The sequence below is a fragment of the Neophocaena asiaeorientalis genome, unplaced genomic scaffold (assembly GCF_003031525.2).
Source record: "Neophocaena asiaeorientalis asiaeorientalis breed wild unplaced genomic scaffold, Neophocaena_asiaeorientalis_V1.1 scaffold77, whole genome shotgun sequence".
Taxonomy (NCBI): Eukaryota; Metazoa; Chordata; class Mammalia; order Artiodactyla; family Phocoenidae; genus Neophocaena; species Neophocaena asiaeorientalis.
Genome location: NW_020174645.1, coordinates 7,354,596 through 7,377,203, shown reverse-complemented (window position 1 = coordinate 7,377,203; position 22,608 = coordinate 7,354,596). Strand labels below are relative to the sequence as shown.

General features: G+C 39.9%; 1 protein-coding gene across 2 annotated transcripts; it reads left to right on the top strand.

Annotated features, from left to right (window-relative positions):
• The first annotated feature begins 462 nt into the window (after nucleotides 1-462).
• PPP1CC (protein phosphatase 1 catalytic subunit gamma) lies at nucleotides 463-21,400 on the top strand. 2 transcript variants are annotated; one of them, XM_024758612.1, is made up of 8 exons: nucleotides 463-747; nucleotides 10,964-11,095; nucleotides 11,986-12,216; nucleotides 16,851-16,955; nucleotides 18,272-18,495; nucleotides 18,705-18,839; nucleotides 20,052-20,112; nucleotides 21,008-21,400. In XM_024758612.1, exons 1-8 carry the CDS (start codon nucleotides 693-695, stop codon nucleotides 21,076-21,078), a joined length of 1,014 nt encoding a protein of 337 aa, XP_024614380.1. In that variant the 5' UTR covers nucleotides 463-692; the 3' UTR covers nucleotides 21,079-21,400. The 2 variants fall into 2 exon arrangements, with proteins under 2 accessions (XP_024614380.1, XP_024614379.1); XM_024758611.1 differs by having other exon boundaries at nucleotides 465-747; nucleotides 20,052-21,400.
• Nucleotides 21,401-22,608: the final 1,208 nt, after the last annotated feature.

Genomic DNA, 22,608 nt, shown 5'->3' with positions numbered 1-22,608 from the left:
AGTTTATTAGTCATCAAATAAACCTTTCCCTTTCCTCCAAATCCCAGCAAATCTGAAACCAAATAAAGTCAACCTACCTCTCTTTATTATCCTCCCTGTTCACCTCCACCCCAGATTTAACTTAAGGGGAGATTCCAGGGCTTCCGAATCCCCTCCGTGGGCTTTTCACATGGCCAGGTCTGCAAAACCTGGCACCAGTGAACAGCGTCCCGCGGAGCCCGCAATCCTCGAGTACACAGCTGCTTCTTCTCCTCCAACCCCAACTCCTGCGTGCAACTTTGTAACTCACGCTCCCGCCAGGGGGCCTATTTGTTCGGCCCGTTTGGCGGAAGGATTCCGCGCGCTATCGCAGTTACGTCAACTGTCTCCGCCCCCTTTCCGCGCTCTGGCCCCGCCCCCTCCCTGGTGCCCTATTGCCCATAAAGAAGTCCCGGCCTTACCGCTGCACTCCCCGCGCACATCCGTGCGCCGCCCGAGGCTGGCTGAGGAGTCGGCGGCCATTTTGTTCTTCTCGTGGTTCCTGTGGGGAGAGAAGGAGGAAGCAGGGTGTAGGGCGGTTGGGGGGGACCCGCCGCGGCTTTTGCCACCGCCGCCACCACCATCTCTGTGCTCGTGGCGTGGGAAAGGAGGTGTAAATCCCGGGCGCGAGCCGGCGGCGGCGCCACTGCGGGAGGGTCGGCGGTGGGAAGGCGATGGCGGATATAGATAAGCTCAACATCGACAGCATCATCCAACGGCTGCTGGAAGGTGAAGGGGGCGGCGGGCGGCTCCGGGGACTCGCGGGGGGAGGGGGGTTTGCGAGGCCTTTTGGACTTGCAGCGCCGAGAGGAGTGAGCCCCGCGAGTTCGCCCGCGGGCCGGGGGCTGCAGCGGGAGGGAGGCTGCCCGGGGTTCCGTACTTGGGCCAACCCGCGGACACTCCTGGCTCCACTCATTCATTGCACGAGGGTGCAGCCTTCCTACTGGCCTTGAAATTTGAAAACTCCGCTCCCCACCCCCACGTTTCCGGTACGTACCCCAGTGCGCCCCGCACACCCGACCAATCTTTGGATGAAGGTTGGGGGCCCCAGTCCAACTTACAGGACGGCACGTTACGAACTTTCTGGTCCTCGTTCTCTTGGAAAGCAACATGATGGGGATATGGATTCCACTGGGCTTGGGGGCTTCTTTCCTATCCTGCTTATTTTTATTTTTTGTGAGGCTGGGGTCGAGGGGCCCATTACTTGTTATTTGGTGACGAACGTTCATATCTCAAGGGGATGTTGGAACTCATATTCTCCTGCCCTTCCAAATACTCTTTTTAAGTTGTCCTTATCTTGAAGAGGTCTCCGCGCTCTTTTCTGAACGTGCCTCTGAACCGAGAAGCCAGCAGTGATGACAGTTTCGTTAGGATCTTTCCAATGTGCCAGGCTCTGTAAGCGCTTTGCGTTCATCGGATAAATACAGTCATGATATTAGCCAGCGCTTCTAAAGCGCTTACTGTGTGTCAGGCATTTTTTGGAGCACTTTACACAGATTTCATGTAATACTCCCAACAGCCTTACGAGGTAGGTGCTATTATATTTTACTGTTTTTCAGAGGAAGATAGGACTCAAAGAAGTGAAGTCACTTGACCAAGGTCACACAGTAACAGTCAAGTTTCAAACCCAGGCAGCCAGGAGCTAGAAGTCATTAAAGTCACCCTATGTATGAAGGAAGGAGGTGTCAAGTGGTTGAGCAAAGGTTAAAAAAAATCCTAAATATTGGCTGACCTAAGACTCGTGAGGTGCCTGGCGATTGATTTACATTGATGTGGGAGACGGATGAAATTCGGATTTTAAGGAGGGACGCCGAAATGAAATCACCCCTCACCACCCCCCAAATTCCAGAGCACATCTATCAATACTAATATCTAATTCCAAACTTTGAAAGAATTCAGATCCCTTTCTTAATTTGAATACTGGATAATGTAGATTTGGCTGAGTTTTAACTGCTTTTTGTCTTTGTACATTTCTAAGTATTGTTGGACTATAAATGCTGTGAGAGATGGAGTCGAGAGCATAAACAGTTGGACAGTTCTGGTGTTAGAATTTGCAGATCTTTTGTTTAAGTCATTAGAATGAAACTCCTAAAAATATCTCTTCTTAATCTCTGTAAGGTTTTTTCATTTTATAGTTTCTTAAAAGAAAAACCCATTAAATAGACCCCTGAAATGTTGCCATTTGTGGGTGAAAACCTTATTTGTTAGTACCTGGCATTTATTTAAGAACCACACTTTTTTTTTTTTTGCACCTTCATGAATGTATTTATTTTCTCTTTATTATTATTATTGTTATTTTATACAGCAGGTTCTTATTAGTCATCAATTTTATACACATCAGTGTATACATGTCAATCCCAATTGCCCAATTCAGCATACCACCATCCCCACCCACTGGGGTTTTCCCCCCTTGGTGTCCATACGCTTGTTTTCTACATCTGTGTCTCAACTTCTGCCCTGCAAACCGAAGAACCACACTTTTAATACCAGTTACTATAGTTCTTCGATTTATGTGAGGCAGCAGTGGGTCAGAAACGGATTAAACAGTTTGCAATAAGAAAAGAACTTAAAATTTTGTTTTTCATTCAAAAATTGTAAATTCTGCATATCTATGCAGGGACTCGTGCGACTAGTTAAGAGCTGGCTTTATTTCGTTGAGAAGGCAGGAAAAAATGGAATCTGTGGATTAGAAACATTAGAATTTTAAGATTAGGTAAGTCTTGTTAAGTCCAGGGTTGCCCATAACTCTGTATTCATATAACATTTTGTTAATTTTAATCTTGTTTTTTAAATTGTGCCAAGAAATTTGCCTTGATAAACTTGGATTATTTATAATGAGATCAGTCTTTATTAATAATTTCTATACATGTTTTGTACTTGAAAACCAGATTTTTTTTAACATTTCATTTTTTTCATTGAAATTAATAAAGCATTGTGTTTTAATTCCTGGGGAATAAGCTAGCTGCTCAACAGACGTAAATTTCCTTCTTTTCTAGTCAGTGTTAAATGGGCAGGGAAACGGTTGAAAATGATCCATTGAGAATATATATAATCCAAGGTAGAAAAGGTTGATAATTTCTGTGATTCCTTTTTTTAATGCCCCACAAACTTTTTCCTGTAAAAATTTTAATTAAGATTTGAGTATATCTGAAAATGGAGGGAAATGTGAGTTTTGTGGCCTTGTTAGAATTGTTTACATGTTAGAGATTGTCTCTTTTTTTAAGGTGGAGGACTGTACAAACTAAGAAGTAGTTCGGTAATAGTACTTAAAAAGACCATTCAAAAGTGAAGTCTTATTTAAGAGAATACCGTGTTGGTTTTAGATTTTAGTCAGTACAGCTTTGCAGTTCTTTTCTACTCTAAACTTTTTAGTAGATTTTCCTTAAGGAGGCATCACTTCTGCAACCCACCTGAGAAGATCTCTGCCTTGTGGGTGATAAAACCTTAAGGTTGTCACTCCTTCGTATCATTCATGTTCACTTATTTAAATAAGTGCACAGTAAAACTTCGGATTTAGAGAATAAGCCAGCTGCTGATTTGTCTCATAGTCCTACTGTGTTGGAGAAAAGTGAGGTTTGAGGCAGAGTAACTTTGTAAGTGATCTCATTCAGGGAGCGGTGATGACTAGCTATTTTCTTGCAGAGCAGGCAGTTGTAACTTATTTTCACATCCTGATTTGCCAGAAGCATCTTGGCTCTGAAGATGGCGGTTGTCAAACTGAAAGACTGTGCCAAGCTCTGCACAACTGCTTGACTTGCTTTAGTGATTTAAATATGACCTCAGCCCTGGCCCTCAGCGTTTACTAACTTAATCCTCTGACTTGTAAAAGTAACCCATGTGTTTAGATATTCGGTGTGAAATGAAATATGTTTATATTGTAATGTTTAAAAGACAGGGGTCCTGAAGATAATAAAGGACAATCGTAATGGCAAAAAGAAAAAAAAATCTTAAAATGCTGACCAAAGAAAACAAAAATAATCTTTCCTAATGAGACCTCTGCAATTATTTTTTCTTTACACATCAGATAATTTCACCCATTAGAGGCTTTTCTTGGAATCAATGATCATAGGGCATTTTGCTGATAAAGACAGTAATATTAAAGTAATGTGTTACTAATACTCTAAATTACAAGAAGTCTGTGTTGTGAGCCCCCTGCTCTTCCCACCCCTCCCGCATGTCAGTTGTATGCCGCGTCCTCTCCTATAAGGTAAGGCAAGAAAGCTCTTGTAGAGGCATGATCAGAAGCTTGCACCAATCCTAAACCACAGCATGGAAAGGATTACTTTCCTTGTGCCCACAGTGCCTCCTCGCCTGTCAGTAGCAGGAGGCAGCAGTGAAATCTAATGGGATGGTGTGTGTCATTCTGTTGTGCTTGAGGGAGGGAATGTTAGACCCAGCAGTGAAATCTAACGGGGTGGTGTGTGTCATTCTGTTGTGCTTGAGGGAGGGAATGTTAGCCCTAGGAGCAGGAGGCCAGGCTTTCCTCCTCCAAGCTGGGGAAATGCATGCCATGCTGCGCCATGCATTGGTAGCCCGCCTGCGGTAGAGGTTGGTGAGATTGTTTTATATCTGGGAAACTGCAGTCCTATAATAACCTATTCTGCAAAAGTATGTGCCAGTGCCAATCAGTCTGCTTGACTAGGGTGAGGATTACTGATCTTGAAGCAGGGAAATCATTTCACTTAATTTACCATCACGGCTGTTAGTAGACCTTAAAGATTGAATTGTGAAGGAGATAATATTCTGATATGAATTGCTTTGTAAATGAGGAAGCTGGAAAATCTTATTCAAGAAGAAAAAGGAAGGATTCAATCTCTTTGGAGTTTATAGAATTCTGGGACAAATTTTTGTGTTTTAGGATCAGACCACTGTATCCAAAGCATGTAAAAATAGATGATTTACTTAATGGTCTTGATGTTTTATCTGAAATCTCCAATTTCACCCCTACTCTGGGGTTTACTGGCATCCCTCATCTAGAGGAGAGTGTATGTCACTGATATTAAGGCTTATGAAAATGAAAACCACTCATTACAAATGTAGGTTCAGATGGGAAGTCTAATCAGTGGTAGTTTATCAGAATTGATGGCTAGACTGTAGAGAGTTAAACATTTTTCAATAAATTGGCTTCACTCTAGATGTAGAAAACTCAACGTTCTTTACTGAGAGCAATAGACAGTGTTTTGCAGCTATATCCTGATTATCTGCCTTGAGAAAATTGGTATCACCTTTAAATGCCCAAAGTATAACACCAGCAGTTAGGAAAGTCAGGATGGAGGAGGGGTGGTTTAGAAATTAAGATGGCCAGAAAGTGGATGTCTTCCTGCTGGTGACTTTGCAGAGAAACCAAGTGATTCTCGATTAACATTTTTGTGGCTTATATTTTTTGTAGAAAAGAACTCCATTGTTTGCAGGAAAGTTTTAATATTACAAATATTCACTGTTTTTTGTTTGCTTTGGTTTGAGGTTTTATTTTCCTAAATCTGTCAGATATTGTGAGGTTATTGATTGTCACTGAAATGAATATGATGTGGCATATTGTTAAGATTGCCACCTACTTTAATAGGATTATCTTGTTAGCAAAATCTCTGTTGATTTATTTTTACACCAGTTGTGCCAGTTTTAGGTTTTAAAACTTGATTATAGTTCAGCTGAGGCTTTTTGGTGGGTATGCTATTCCTTTTCTATGATCTTTTTTTTTTTTTTTTGGGATACGTGGGCCTCTCACTGTTGTGGCCTCTCCCACTGCAGAGCACAGGCTCCGGACTTGCAGGCTCAGCGGCCATGGCTTACAGGCCTAGCTTCTCCGCGGCATGTGGGATCTTCCCCGACCGGGGCACGAACCCGTGTCCCCTGCACCGGCAGGCGGACTCTCAACAACTGCGCCACCAGGGAAGCCCTATGATCTTCTTTTAACAGTTAAGGGGCAAGAAGAATACTTGCTTATTCCTCATAAATAATCCCAGAGTAGTCTTAAATTTCCCTCTATGGTTTTCATCTCTGCTTTGTTACCAGGCTGTCAGAAAAGTTAATGTTGTTTTGTGAGAAAAAGCTGGCATTACAAATAATCACCAATGACATTCTTTTATTATATCAGGTTTTTATCAGTTTGTTTTCAGTAAAATTGCATGGGAGTTTTTATCATGTGCTCATGTTAGTGATTTGCCAGATAAATAAATGATCAGATAAGTCAAAACAGAGCAGTCCTTGCTGGTAACAGCCACAGTGCATTTTTTTCTGAATCTACCATTTTAACCAGATAAAAGTTTTCGCTCAAAAATCACACGTTTGGGAATTCCCTGGCGGTCCAGTGGTTAGGACTTTGAGCTCTCACTGTCGAGGGCTCGGGTTCAATCCCTGGTCTGGGAACTAAGATCCCATAAGCTGTTCCCCCACAAGTCGCACGGTGCAGCAAAAAAAAGAGAGAGGAGTCACACGTTTAAGATCTAAGTTGACCATTTTGATATATCAATCACTAACCTACCTATGTTCACTGTGCCTGCTGATTTTATTTCCATGCAGTGCTAGCACCTGGACTTATGAGAAACATTCCACCTGGAAAATGGAATTCATATTTGTTGGAATATTTTGGATTCTGTTGGCAATTGTTGAAATAATTTGATACATGCAATTTGAACTACTACTTAGGAAGGTATCATGAGGAGACAGCCCTTGAGTTTCCCACCTAGGGTCTCCTTTTTGTGTAGGTTTCTCCCATCATGCACAGAGCACAGTGAGGGTTTTAAACCATGAAGTAGTGACTGATTTTATTGAGCAGAGCTGTACTGTTTGCATATTTTCTTTGTAGCTAATAGCGATAAAGTAGATATTCAAGGCTTTGTGTTTTTAATGGTATTGAAGATGTCCCTGAGATAAACTTTTAGTTTTATAGTTTTTATGGATGGCTAGTTTTACCTACAGCGTTTATAATAATCTGCGGTTACCTAGTTTGTCTTATTTTGTGCATCCTCCACTAGAATTTAAACCTCTCAAGAAAAAGGACAGAGTTGTCTGTCCTGTTGCCCGGGTATCCCCAGCATCCAACACAGGGTCTGGCATGTAGTGGTGCCCAGCAACTATTTTGTTGACTATATGAATGAAGCATGGTAAAAATGAATATTGAAAGTCTTAAACAGATTACATCATTTAGTTCTTATTTAATGCTTCCTGTATGTAAGGATGCCTTATGATTTTATATCCCGTATCAAATTTTTCTTAGGGAGCAATGTATGTTGGAGTTTCAGTAGTTTGTCCTATAAAAACTCCTTTGGTTTAGAAGTTTAATGAAGAACAAATTCCTTTTTTTTCACTTTTTTATCTTTATTATTGCTTATGAATTTGTAAAATGACAAAAACAGTTATGTGCTAAACTAGAAACTCTAGTAAAGCCTATGGGGAAATGACACTATTGCTTTGTAATTTTAAGGCACAGACACAATTTTTGTTCTTGTTTTTTGCTAATCAATAGTATATAGCTTGGGGGCTTCCCTGGTGGCGCAGTGGTTGAGAGTCTGCCTGCCGATTCAGGGGACACGGGTTCATGCCCCTGTCCGGGAAGATCCCACATACCACGGAGCGGCTGGGCTCATGAGCCATGGCCGCTGAGCCTACACGTCTGGAGCCTGTGCTCCACAACAGGAGAGGCCACAACAGTGAGAGGCCCGCGTACTGCAAAAAAAAAAAAAAAAAGTATATAGCTTGGAATGCACGCTAATTGTAATGCCACAAATTAACAGAGATTTATTCAGACTTCATTCATGCAACAGATTTTGTGCACCTACCATGTACTGACCATGGGCATGTACACTGCAGAGCAAGTGATATGGTCCTGGTGTTTACATTCTACCAGGAGGTCCAGATGAATAGGTGGAAGCAGACTGGCAATTATAATACACAGTATGTGCTGGGCGGTGACCAGGTGTTGTGAGAGCATTTCAGAAAGCATAAAGCAGACTTGTAGAGGGGAGAGGAGATGGCTAAGAGAGGTTTTCCAGAGTGAAGTGATATCTAAGTGGTCACGAAAAATGAGCAGGTATTCGCCAGTTGGTAGATGGTTTTGGCAGTTTCTATTTTTATAATTTTATTTTTTGAGCTAATTGTAGGGAATTTAAGAAGCTTTGGGACTATGTTGTTTTTAATGAATGCTGTTCATCAAATATAAAATATATCTTGATTTGTTCTGGAAAAACTGCATTTAATCCTCACTCCAATGCCTATATGTGGAATGTAGAAAAATGGTACAGATGAAGCTGTTTGCAGACACAGAGGTAGAGAACAAACTGTGGACACCAAGGGGCAGGGGGTGGGTGGTGGATGAATTGGGAGATTGGGATTAACACATACACACTGATAGGTATAAAGCAGGTAACTGATGAGAACCTGCTGTATAGCACAGGGATCTCTACTTCACTTTGTTGTACAGTAGAAACTAACACAACATTGTAAAACAACAGTACCCCAATTAAAAAAAAATCCTCACTCCACATTAGGAATACTTTTTAAATTGTTAGTATTGTTCTTTACTAATCTCTGTACACTCCCACTTGAGGGACAAGCAAAATAAGAGGACTAAAATTACCATGAACTATGTCTAATGGTGGTAGTGGGAAGCCTCCAAATCCAGTAAAATTTATATTAGCATTGATTTAATCTGATGGCATTGGTGTAATATGATAGCATTCATATTAAAAGAATAGCCTGTGTGTTCCTTATAGGTGTAAGTCAGTTATTACATATTCTCCCAAAAGACTTAGAGTGGGCTATTCACTTACAGGTGTGGGGGCTCTTCTGAAAAAGATTCCGGTTGAAACCAGAAGCATCTAGGAGTCCCCTAGCCAAAAATAAAGTTTCCTGTTGGGCAGTCTGCCCAAGCTTCTGGCTGACTTGTGGTAAAATCACTAATGATTGGGGTTTTCTGGCCAGTGAAGCAGGGATCCCACCATCTTTCCATTGGGAGTGTTTCTTGAATTCTCTCCTTTGTGTGTCTAGAGAGAAAAAATTACTTTGGTTCTGAAAAAAATCATTTTTTGTTGTACAAATAGCTCAGTTGCTGTTGTAAATATTATATATGTGTCTATTTTGCATAATTCCCTCAAAAGATTATCCTTACTGTGCTTTCCCTTTAATTACTTCTTGTTTCTTAATATTTGATCAGAATGAGACTGGCAGTCATTTAGTTTAGTTAACATATTTTGGAGTCCAAAGAGGTGATTTTCCCAAGCTATAAAATCAAGACAGAAACTTGGGGCTTCTAGCTCCCAGTTCAGTGCACTCAACATTTTCTTTTTTTTGTGCCCTTCAAGAGTTTGACTCTTCTCACGTGTCATCCTTTCTTATTTATTGTCTTTCATTGAAAAAAAATAACACCCTTCCATTCTGCTCAAAACTTGTTTCTTCAGGGAATTCAGTTTCAGTGGCTATAAAGGCTGAAGGATGGCTTCCCCTAAGACAGTATTTCTCAAACTTGGACACAGCCCTTTTTAATGGAAAAAAATTCTCAGCAGGCATCAGAGTTTTTTACTTGTAGTTTTTATTACTCTGTAATGTTACTTAGATATTTACAGAACAAAGCTAGATACAAACCAGTTAAACCTTTTGCTCTTGTTCAGCTATTAGGCAAAATGATTTTGTGATTTTGAATACAAAGCAAGCCTCCAAAACTGATAAAATTTAAATTAACAGCATTGATTTAATCTGCTCATCACTTTATATTGGGTTTAATGGTGGAAAGATGTAGCCTTAGTTTTGTATTTAGTCTGGTCCGGAGTTTTTGCTTCAATTCTAATTTGGAGAGTGCTTGTTTTCATAAGTCTTTTGTGCATAACAAGTATTAAGACTTTGATTGTGAGTTTTTGGCAAGCAGGCCAGTTCATAACTGTGAAATTAAGGTAAATTTAGCAATTCAGTGCTATTTATTATGTATTTAATAACTGTCTAGTCTGTTACAACTGGAATCAAAACAGAATTTTATTTCCTACTACTACTTACCTGCTGATATATGAATTGTTATAAGGCCAGAGGATATCTTGTACTTCACTTTGATAGTACTTCACTTTGATAGCAAGTAGCACTCAGAGTGCTCTGATGTGGGCACTTGGGAGTTTAGGACACTTGGTGCTGTGCCATGATTTCTTTTTGCCTTTTCTCAATTTTTATCTGTTCAAATTACTAGGAAACCTTTCTCACAGCACACGCTGACATCCTTTGCCCTGTAGAGGCATGATTGTATTCACAAGTGCAGGCCCAGAAAGTTGCACAGCAAAATATGCACAGCAAGCATACAGTGTGTTTTAATGAAATGAAAACAACACTTAAGTTTTTTCATAGATAAATCTGGGACCCTTGAGAGACCTGTGAACCTCTAAAAAACACTGATTGAGAGGGGAGATGAGCATTTCCAATCTCACATTTTAAAACGAGGAATTCTTAGAACCAACTCAGTAACATGACAATCTCTAAAATCTCCTGCTACACAAATACTAATTCATTTATAAGGCTGGAGAAGGGAAGACAAGACAGAGAGGCAAAAAGAGCTGGCCTGGTGGGCGGGTTATAGGTGAACCAGGCCAATTGTATGTCTTGGATGCAGAACTGAGGCCTTGAGCTGTGCCCAGGGGGAGTCTGATTTCGCAAGCGATAAGACTTTTCTAACAGTATTCATACACAGAGAGGATGACCCCTTGATCAGGATACTGTAAAGAAGTCTTACCTTGGTGTAGAAAATGCAACTAAATCTCTGAAATCCTGTTTAAGATTTTAAGATTGTAATTAGGCATTAAAATCATGTTCTTTATAAGTGTCCTGAAAATAAAGCCTAGCCAGAAAGTAGTTAAACTATGTTTTTGCCTCCTCTTTATTTAAAACTTCTACCTTTTCCGATATTTTTAATTTTTACGTTAAATCTTATTTTGACTTCTCTTGACTGAATTGGGGTTTTTCTCCCCTACAGTGAGAGGGTCCAAGCCTGGTAAGAATGTCCAGCTACAGGAGAATGAAATCAGAGGACTGTGCTTAAAGTCCAGAGAGATCTTTCTCAGTCAGCCTATCCTACTAGAACTTGAAGCACCACTCAAAATATGTGGTAAGTTTTGGCACAGTAACAGTTGTCTTTGGTTACGTGATTGATGGACTGAGTCAAGGATATATAGATGACCTTGTGTTAGCCAACAAAATCATTTACTATTTATGAGTAACCTGGAACTACTTAAAATTAAATAATTGTAGCTTTAGAATAAATACCTCTAATGGACTTAACATGCTTAGACGTACTTCGCATTTTCTTAAAATGATTTCACTAAACGAATATAAACATTGCAGAAGAAAGGAAAGAAATGAAACAGAATGGAGAGCTAAAAAAAGGCCTGAATTACGAGTATATAGGGATTATATTTAAGCTTAAAGCAGCACTGGTTATGCCTAAAAATATGCCGTATTGTAGTTCTGTTTCTACATGATAGATACAGATAACTGGTATAAAAACTAAACTCTATCTGAGAAATATTATATTTATTCTTCTAACATATTTGACTGCATTGATGAATCTTGTGGTGTTTGTTTTTAAGTAAAATGCTCTTTGGCATTATCTAGCAGGGAGACATTGAAAGCCAGATGCATTGGTGGGTGTACTGTGTGTACACCTTTGTTCACACCGGGCCAGGGCTTGTTAAGAGTGCAGCACTTCTGCTGACACGATCCCCAGAGACTGAGCTGTGGGAGATCTGATATTGATCGGCCAACCTGAAAGGAAAACCCTGTTACTTGGCAAGAAGCCCTGCCTAGGCATTAATAATCCTTTCCATAAAATAAATTCTCAATTAGTTGAGTTTTGTGTGAGAGTCTGGATACACACATACACTTAAAATTATCACTAAGCTCAGTTGAACTAAATATGATACAAGTTTGGAAATTAGTAATGTTAGTGGTTTGGACTATATGTATGAAGACAGTATGTAACAGAATTCTTGCTTCTAGGTGATATCCATGGACAATACTATGATTTGCTTCGACTTTTTGAGTACGGTGGTTTCCCGCCAGAAAGCAACTACCTGTTTCTTGGGGACTATGTGGACAGGGGAAAGCAGTCATTGGAGACTATTTGCCTCTTATTGGCTTACAAAATCAAATATCCCGAGAATTTTTTTCTTCTCAGAGGAAACCACGAATGTGCCAGCATCAATAGAATTTATGGATTTTATGATGAATGTAAGTACTTTCTACGTCTAAGGAAGATTTACTCAAATTGAGATTCTTGGTCATAAACTGAACATATTTCTGTTAGGATTTGCGAGTTTAGATGTAGTGTTGTAATTTCTCATGTTTACTATTTCATTAACTTGTTTTTATCCTGGTTTTTCTTTCTTGGTGTAAAAAATAGCACTCATTGCCATATAATAATCCCCTGGATTCTTGTATCATGTGATGATTAGATTAGGAAGTAGCGATCACAGTGATGATTTCTTTAAGATAATTTTTGTGATTAATAGTCACAGATAATTTAATTCTTAGTACAACTCTGAGAATCTGTCCATAATTAGCTTCGTTTTTGACAACTTTGAGATAAAATCTCATTTTGTAAACTTTCCATCTTAAGTGTACAATTCAGTGATTAAGTGAATTCATAGTTATGCAACCATCACCACAGCCCTATGCAAGCACTAATTACTTTCTGTCTCTATAGGTTTGCCTTCTCTAGACATTTCATGTAAATGGAAACTTGCAATATACAAATAATTACTTTTTGTAATTTGTAATATAGTTTTTTTCCTTCTGGCACATCTGCACCCCAGGAAAAATAGCAGTTACTATCTGAAATTGTGCTGAAAGGAGAAAACAGAATTGGCGGGGGGAAGCTAATTAAAAATATTTGTAGGGCTTCCCTGGTGGCGCAGTGGTTGAGAGTCCGCCTGCCAATGCAGGGGACACAGGTTCGTGCCCCGGTCCAGGAAGATCCCACATGCCGCGGAGCGGCTGGGCCCGTGAGCCATGGCCGCTGAGCCTGCGCGTCTGGAGCCTGTGCTCCGCAACGGGAGAGGCCACAACAGTGAGAGGCCCGCGTACCGCAAAAAAAAAAAAATTTTTTTACAAGAGTCTTTTTTTTTTTTAATTTTTAAAATTTATTTATTCTTTTATTGTTTATTTTTGGCTGAGTTGGGTCTTCGTTGTTGCTCACAGGCTTTCTCTAGTTGCGGAGAGCAGGGCTACTCTTCGTTGCAGTGCACGGGCCTCTCATTACAGTGGCTTCTCGTTGTGGAGCACGGGCTCTAGGTGCACAGGCTTCAGTAGTTGTGGCTCGTGGGCTCTAGAAGGCAGGCTGAGTAGTTGTGGCGCACAGGCTTAGTTGCTCCGTGGCATGTGGGATCTTCCCGGATCAGGGCTCGAACCCATGTCCCCCACATTGGCAGGTGGATTCTTAACCACTGCGCCACCAGGGAAGTCCCAGAAACAAGTTTCTTAAAGCCTTGAAAATAATCAGTTTTGGTGGAGAGTTTTATTGTTGGTGCTGCTGTTTTTAAGGAACTATAAAAATTTTTTTTTTTTTTTTAATTTTAAAAAATCCTTACCTCCATCTTCCTTTTGTATTCATCATTTCTGCCAGCAGGAGGGTTCAGGCTGGGAGGAAAAGGAATTTGAATTACTAGCACTTGCCAGTATAATTATAACAAGACTGGTAAAGCATTGTCACTGTGACCCTCCCCTAGACTGTAATAATAACCTATAGTCTCTCAGGGTATGGTGTTTTTCCATCTCAGTTTCACATAGATGTGTTCAGCTAGCGTATTTGTTAGAAGTACATTGCTAGAAAGGTTATGTTTATAGACTTGGCCCTCGTACTTGCAACCTCTTACATGACTATATATGTATGTCTATGGCCCTGAGACCCAGCTCATAAGATGAGGCTGGAGGAAATTAACTATACTTCAGTAAAAAATTAAAACAAAACAAAACAGGATGAGGCAGGAGGGATTACCAAGAAGAAAAATACTGTGGGTTCTGAACTGACTGGGACACCTGAGTTGGGCAGGAAAGATACTTGATATTGACAATGAGTCTATTAGAGAAGTACTAGTAAGGCAGTTAGTTACTACTCCTTAGGTAATGAAATGAGAGGCAGAGAATTTTATAATTTTGTTTTAGGTATTTGTTACAGGTACTGCTTTTTAGAACAGGTTCCTTTTTACACAGCTGTTAGCAAGTATTTTGTTGTTTTCATTAACGAAGTTCAAATCCATAAGATCTCTTCCTTGTGACATATATCCTAGTCTAAAGGTATTGGCTACATCATTTTTGTTTCTGTTTAATGTGAGGCCCTATGATTTAGAAGGTCAGCACTGACTCTTGTTCGTCCTTAAGACTGATGTAATGACCTTGTACTCCAGCTTTCCCCTCTCCCATCAGGCAGGTATCATTTGCCACCCAGTCTATTTGTGGGCCTAAAAATGTTCTTGACTTAGGTGGCTTTCAGTTGATGCTTTGCTGACTTTTTTTAAAAACCTTGATAATTTTGTTAAAATTTTATTGTACTGAAAAATTTTATTCAAATGGAAATTTCCATGGAACAATTTAAAAACCACTGTTTTATGTGGTAGACTTATTTCCTAAGTGTAACAAGCACTCTGTGCTACAATTTCTCCCTCCACCCCCAATTTTATGACTGTAGTCCTGGAATAGCCGAGGTGTCTGTTGTTGGATAAAATGTGAATGTGTGTTATACTTTTCTGATACCAGAGCTGTCTGGTGTATAGTAATAGGAAACTGCATTAGGGGTCTGGCTCAGAATCTGAGGATTTGGAAGCTTGAAGAGACCTTGGCAATTATCCAGGAATCCTGGAGCCAGATGCTCCTAGTGGTCTGAAGTGGCCTTAGGGAGGAAGTATATAGAGAGGAGAGGAAACAGGAGCCCAGGACTTAATTAAGATGCTCAGAGACAACAGGAGGAAGAATCTTAATTTTTTTTTAATTTATTTACTTTTGACTGCATTGGGTCTTTGTTGCTGTGTGCGGGCTTTCGCTAGTTGCGGTGAGCGGGGGCTACTCTTCGTTGTGGTGTGCGGGCTTCTCATTGTGGTGGCTTCTCTTGTTGCGGAGCACGGGCTCTAGGCCCGCGGGCTTCAGTAGTTGTGGCACACAGGCTCAGTAGTTGTGGCTCGTGGGCTCTAGAGCGCAGGCTCAGTAGTTGTGGGATACGGGCTTCGTTGCTCCGTGGCATGTGAGATCTTCCTGGACCAGGGCTGGAACCTGTGTCCCCTGCATTGTGAGGCGGATTCTTAACCACTGAGCCACCAGGGAAGCCCAAGGATCTTAATTTTTGATAGAGAAGCCAACAAAAATAGCAAAGGAATCCATAAGAGTAGCTGGAGTGCGTTGTGAAACTAAAGAATCAAGGAGTGAAGCAGATTTCAAGAAAGAAGAGAATCTGTTGGCACTGGCAAATGCAGCATCTGAGCAAAGGAAAAATCTAGGGGAGCCATTGGAATGTTGTTCAGAGACAGGCTTCAGTAGAAAATGGAGACAGAACCAAATCACTTTTATACATAGGGGTTAGGACAGCCCAGCCCTGTTCTTGTATTATTACCATTGTTGGAAATTGCAGGTGCACAGGTTCCCCTTCAGGCTTTTGTAGAGAGGAATTCCGTTAGGCTTCCAGAAAAATCCAGTGAAGGAAGATGTGGGACAAAGGGAATTAGTGGCCTCCAAAGAAATACAAAACAGGGTGAACCATGGTGAGGGTTATACCCAGTCATAGAGAAACATAAACTATTAGGAGAAAAAACAGAAATCCTCCTCTGCAAAGGGAGAAGTCAAACGTTTGTTGAATTTGCATTGCGTTTCAAACCTGTGCTAAACTTTCTCCCTGACTTGATTTGCAGTGGAGTGTGGAAGATGTGGTTCAGGAAGCCTGTTGCTTGGGCCCTTCTCGAACTCAAAAGAAAGGGTACATTGAAAGCTGTAAACCTTTCAGTATCCACAGGATGAAAATGGAGAAGAGACTGAGGACAAACTTGGTTTAGGAGTAAGATTGTGCTTTTAACTTTAGTGCTTTTAACCTTAGTATGGAGTGTACAGGAGACGAAGGCACCCTAACAATTGGGTCTTCCTCATCCAATTCAGAAAGATTTGTATTTCCAGGGTTTATGAGTGGGTTTTTTACTCAAAACATAGTTTTCCTGTGGAAAGCACACAGTGACTCCAGAATGCATGGAATATATGGGTTGGTGAGGTGGGAATATAACCACTCTGTAACGTTTTTGGTGGGGGGGCATTCTCAGTGTTTGTGCAGCATGTTAGGGCTATCCTGGTGTGCCTGCAGTAAGCAATCTGTATTCCTCTGTAGTCGTTTTGCTTCCTACTAGAATATTTGGAGGGGGTGGGAATTAAATGGTTCCAGTAGCTTATTGAGGGTGGTGGTAGATGAGATGGGTGTTAACTCTCAGAGGCTTCCTCAGAAGGAAGATTATAATGGCACATGTGTGAGTTCTTAGTTGCCTTTAGAAATAGGAACCTACTTGCAGGTTGAGAATGGACAAGACAGACTAGATTTCACACAGAGTTGGTGTTATCAAATAATTGTTGAGGTTTAATGGTTATCCTTAATCATTATATCTGGAATTCTGATTTCAGACTTCCATGGAATTTTAAAATACTTCATATGAAACTGTAAGTTGTTGCTTATAAATCAGACATCTCCAAGTATTATATATATCTGATTCTCTCTTTTTTAATAAAAGCATAGTTTTTGTTTACTTAAGGTAGTCAGAACCTTGCCTTGGAGGACTTGTCCTGAGGGAATGTACCTACAGAACACCAGTCTCTTTTTAACCATCCCAAAATTTTTACAGGTAAAAGAAGATATAACATTAAACTATGGAAAACTTTCACAGACTGCTTTAACTGTTTACCGATAGCAGCCATCGTGGATGAGAAAATATTCTGCTGTCATGGAGGTATGTGGGCTGATTTTAATTCCACATAGATTTTGATCTCTTCTAAGGAGTGTACACTTTGATATTTATCATCCCAATGAGTTATCATTGGGATGACTTCCTCTGTCAGGTAACTCCTATGTTGCTGTGTTAAATCTTGGGTCCACTTTGGCACATCCAGGATCATTTGGATACAAGTCCAGAGTACCCAATTGATTTGTTACAGGGAATTAAGGGTTCTGTAACAGCTTTGAAAATAGAGCAAAAGGATTTTTGAATATAAAATTAAACAATTAATATGCTGTACTATAGATCCTCTAGGATACTGAATATGTGAATAGACTTCCCCTTGGTCTGTTTTTGATCCTTTCCTTTCAGAAATTTTTCGACTTATATGTTAAAAGTTATTTTGCTTGGTGGTTGTGCTGTATATTATGTAATAAAAATAATAATTGCAAAGAGGATTTCTTTTCATCTGTGATCAGAAATTAGACAACCATCAAAGAGCTAACTCACTATATTTTAATAAATCCACTATCCCTGCCTTCCTTATATACTTAAACTGGTTTTGGTAGAGTTGGGCATGTGATTTTAAACTCATATGAGAGTCAGCTACATCTGAGCTGGTCTGATAGATTTTATGGTCCTTGGACAGCGCCGGTTTCCTAGAAAGCTACATCACCTGAGTGTCTGCATCCTCTATGCCCAGTCACTACAAATGGTCACCAGGGTGCTCTGTATGTTGAGGTAACTTTCCATATGCTATTTAAGCACACTGTACCTTGCAAATTAGTGCATGTAATAAGTTCCAGTGCCCCCCATGTTTTTTGGTTTTTTGTTTTTTTGCAGTATGCGGGCCTCTCACTGTTGTGGCCTCTCCCGTTGCGGAGCAAGGCTCCGGACGCGCAGGCTCAGCGTCCATGTCTCACAGGCCCAGCCGCTCCGCAGCATGTGGGATCTTCCCAGACTGGGGCACAAACCCGTGTCCCCTGCATCGGCAGGCGGACTCTCAACCACTGCGCCACCAGGGAAGCCCCCGCTCCCCGCCTTTTTTTAACCAAAGCTGAATAAGAAAACGTAGCCAAAGATTTAATGTAAGCCTTTGTAAGAGTCACTGGGTGTCTCTGTAGACAAATGGAGCTGTTAAAGTGGTAACATCCTTTTTATTTATTTATTTTTTTAAGTGGTAAGGAGCATTGCTACATGAGCCTTTATTTTTATTATTATTTTTTTAATTTTAAATGTTATTTTATTTATTTTTTTATACAGCAGGTCTAACATCCTTTTTAAAGTTCTGTTTCCTTCAATTTTTTTTTTTTTTTTTTTTCACTTAATAGGTTTATCACCAGATCTTCAATCTATGGAGCAGATTCGGCGAATTATGCGACCAACTGATGTACCAGATCAAGGTCTTCTTTGTGATCTTTTGTGGTCTGACCCCGATAAAGATGTCTTAGGCTGGGGTGAAAATGACAGAGGAGTGTCCTTCACATTTGGTGCAGAAGTGGTTGCAAAATTTCTCCATAAGCATGATTTGGATCTTATATGTAGAGCCCATCAGGTATTGATTTTGAATTTTACATGTACACTTAAGAGCATGTGTGTGAGCACAGATTCTCCTTGTTGATTTTGGTGGGTAGGTATTGCTTATTTATACAAAACGTCTCTGGAAGTGTGACCTACAGGATATCAGGCTCAACGGGAAACTGAAGAGTGGTTTTACCCCCTAAAATTTGCACCTCCTTATACTGAAAATGTTTTCTCTCCAAGGTGGTTGAAGATGGATATGAATTTTTTGCAAAGAGGCAGTTGGTCACTCTGTTTTCTGCACCCAATTATTGTGGAGAGTTTGACAATGCAGGTGCCATGATGAGTGTGGACGAAACACTAATGTGTTCTTTTCAGGTAGAGGATGCTTTCAGCATTGTTTCCTTTTATTATGTCTGAATTTTACTGATTTTTTAAAAAGTGCTACTTTCTGCCTACTATTCATTTATGTTGAGTAGACTGAATTTTTATTTTCCCTTAACTGGTGTTTGTCCTAGTTCAGTAATGAGTGAATTCCTTTTAAAGGAAAAAAATTATCATAGAACCCTTCCTCCAGTGTTGAATTTAACTGTTTTTACATTATTTAAATACATAAAAACCACAATATATTAGCTCCGTATGCTTACGGCTCCTTTACTGTAAGTCTAAAACTACAGTGTCAATGCAACGTTCAGCTAAAATTAAATCACCACTTGAACGTGAAAGTAATACTGACTGCCATGTGCCAGATGTGCTATGTAATTACTCACTTCTCCCACCACTTTCCTCTAGTCTAATTTCTATAAAACCTCTTATTGATTCACCATGACATCATTTGGCCTTCACTAGGCACAAAAGAATCATTTACACATAAAGTCTACCTCAGTCTTTTTCTCATTCACTTGTTATGAATAAACTTGTATGACTTCAGGCTAGCCCAATCATAACAAAAATACAGCCACTGAAGTCATGTGGCAGTCATCAGTTAACTGAATTTAAAACAGGTGTTTTTTGTGTTTAACCAAGTATCAGGGAGAGCTTGCAGCTCCCAGAGATTGTGGTAGGATTCCCTAGGGCAGGGGTCCCCACCCCCCGGGGCCAAGTTAGGAACTGGGCTGCACTGGGTGAGCGACTGAGGCTTCATTTGCCACTCTCCGTAGCTCTTCACCCATCGCTCGCATTACCACCTGAACCATCTCTGCCAGCCCCGCCCTGTGGAAAAATTGTCTTCCACAAAACCGGTCCCTGGTGCCAAAAAGGTTGGGAACTGCTGCCCTAGGGGTTTGAGGGACACTATTCTAAAGAACTCCCCCACCACCACCCATCAGAAGGGATACCTAAAGGTGTGACTTCCAAAAATTGTCATTTTATCCAGAGGCAAAATTTGTTCAGCTCATACATCTTAGCTGTTCATCAGAGCATTTATTACCAAAATGTTTGTCAGCTTGGTTTGTATTAATATGCCAGTGGGGCCTTCCAAGTTGTTGGGTCAGTTTTAAACAAAAACTTTCTAACAAAAGATTTGAGTGAAATTTAAGATTTGAGGTTGAGTGTATTTCCTAAAATGCATGGTCTTTTGAATCTTTGCAGATTTTAAAACCTGCAGAAAAAAAGAAGCCGAATGCCACGAGGCCCGTAACACCTCCAAGGGGTATGATCACAAAGCAAGCAAAGAAATAGATGTCATTTTGACACTGCCTAGTTCGGACTTGTAACATATAGTGTATAACCTTCATTTTTAAAAGTGTAATGTGTATTGGTCAGCTTGCTCAAAAAGTGTTTGTGGGCCCCCCCTTCCATTTTTGACTTAATGAATAGTATTTGCTGGTTATAACAGCAAATGAAAGACTCTCCACTCCCAAGGAAAAATGTTTTGTTTTGTTTAGTTCTCTGTTCCTTTTTGCAAACAACTTTAATGATGGTGTTAAAGCTGTACACCCCAGGACATTTTATCCTTTCTAAGGGGTTGAGTGTACAACTGATCTTTTTTTTTAATTCAGTACAGCCCATGAATAATGTAAATGCTCACTTTCTTTAGGATATAAAGAGAGCCCTAGGGTGCTCAATCTGTACATGTTATTGTCATAAAATGCATATTGTTGGATACAAACCACTGTGAACTCTATTTTTGTTTTTTGTTTTCAAAGGGATTGCTTTTTTTCTCATTGTCTTATCATGTACAAGCTAGTTTTTATAGCTATCAACATTAGGAGTAACTTTCAACCTTGCCAGCATCACTGGTATGTATATTTAATTAAAGCACACTTTCCCCTGTGATATACTTAAAATGACGATTAAAGCCATTATTTTAAATGTTTGTGACTCTTTCCTGAAGCCAAAGTTTCTGTTGAAATATATATTGACACTCCCCTAAGTACAAGGTGGCATGGTTGTGTACATCTGCCGCCTTTATGGGGATTCAAAAACAGGTTTTTGAGTTTGAATAGCAATTAGTAACATAGTGCTGTTTAAGCTATTAATGATTAAAGTTAATAACATTTTGTACAATTTCCATATAGCCTATTCATTAAGTAATCTTTTTACAGTTACATCAGGCCCGAACCCGTCCATTCAGAAAGCTTCAAATTATAGAAACAATACTGTTCTATACGAGTGACTGATTATGCTTTCTTTGGCCTACATTCTTTATTCTGCGGTGAAGTTGAGGCTTATAAGTCAAAACAAAGGAACTAACTTACTATCCAGCAGTTTATACAGAACTCACAGTATCTATGACTTTTTTAAACTAAGATCTGTTAAAAAGAAATCTGTTTCAACAGATGACCATGTACAATACCATGTGGTGAAAATAAATTCAGACTTATTAAATGATCAACTTGTTAAATTCTCTCAGTGTCAGTTTATCAGCACAATACACACAGGAGAACTGTTGATGGCATATTGAGTAGCCTTTAATGAATAAATTGCTCTGGAAACCACACAGTTTCAATTTGGATTTGTCTTCCTTTAAATAGTCTGTTTTCCAAGATGGATTATAATATGGATGTTCATATTCTTCAGGTTCTTACCTGGATATAACTAAGTTTCTGAAGTAGAGCAATGAGATTGAAGTATCTTCCCCTACTATTTAGGGAGGTGTGGGACTTAGTGAGTTGTGACATCATCTGCATACATAGTTTTCTTTTTATCTGGGTTCATTTGAACTTGGCAGTAAAATTCAAGAACTACTTTTTAAATTATTATAAATCAACCACCAGTGTTTTTATACACAGACCTTTGCTCTCTTCTCCCTTCCCTAATTCATATGGAACACAGTGTTGTGTCCTTTTACATTTGTCACAAGTGTGTCGAATGCGTATTAATCTCTCAAGTACATTAAAAGTGGGTGGAGGGAGTGTCATTTGAAAAGCACCTTCTTTTATCAAAAACTGGTGTTTCTTAGGGAGTTGGGAGAGGACCTCCTAGTGAGGGATTGTTTGAACTGACATTTGCTTGTGGAGAGAAGAGAGAAGAGCAAAGTCTGCACTACAAGCTCTGGCCCTGAGGCATAGTCTGTGTTCTTACCCCCAGTGTGCTCCTGACTTGAATGAGGATGACCTCGTGAGCTCTAGCTCCTTCCTGCTCCATGTTTGTGACAAATTCAGAGTTTGCATTATTTTACTTATGATATTCTCCCAGATCTCTTTGACTACAAGAAGAAGAAGATGAACAATAAGTGGTGTCAGTTTCATAAATCTTTAATCTATGCCCTGGACATTATCAATTGTATCACTTGTAGGATTTCAAAATCCTATAAAGTTGTAAAATTGGGCCATTTATAACCCATTGGGCTTGGGTTATAAAGTATGGAGTGTATTATCTAGCTTAAAATTCTTCCAAAAAGAACAGGCATAGCACTGGTTAAGTAGAGAACAAAATCAGTCTTTGGTTTTAGGACATAAGATCTTAGGAGAGACTCAAGTAATTTGAAACTAGTATGTGATGATAGAACTCGAGGCTTTGCCTTGTAAATCCCAATCTGCACTAACCTTACTTTCTCATTTGTCCTTTATCTCCGTGTGCAGTTGAGGTCACATCTGCTTTTATAAGCTAGTGGTTGTACTCAGTCCAGGTCCTGGCTCCTCCCCTAGCTGTGTGATTTGAGTGTGTGACTTAAATGCTGAGCCACAGTGTCCCTAGCTATAAA

Excerpts from the sequence above, each read along its gene's own strand:
- PPP1CC (XM_024758612.1), top strand. The coding sequence starts at position 693 with ATGGCGGATATAGATAAGCTCAACATCGACAGCATCATCCAACGGCTG. Across the intron at positions 748-10,963 it reads CATCCAACGGCTGCTGGAAG|TGAGAGGGTCCAAGCCTGGT; the intron begins GTGAAGGGGGCG and ends TCTCCCCTACAG. Across the intron at positions 11,096-11,985 it reads AGCACCACTCAAAATATGTG|GTGATATCCATGGACAATAC; the intron begins GTAAGTTTTGGC and ends TCTTGCTTCTAG.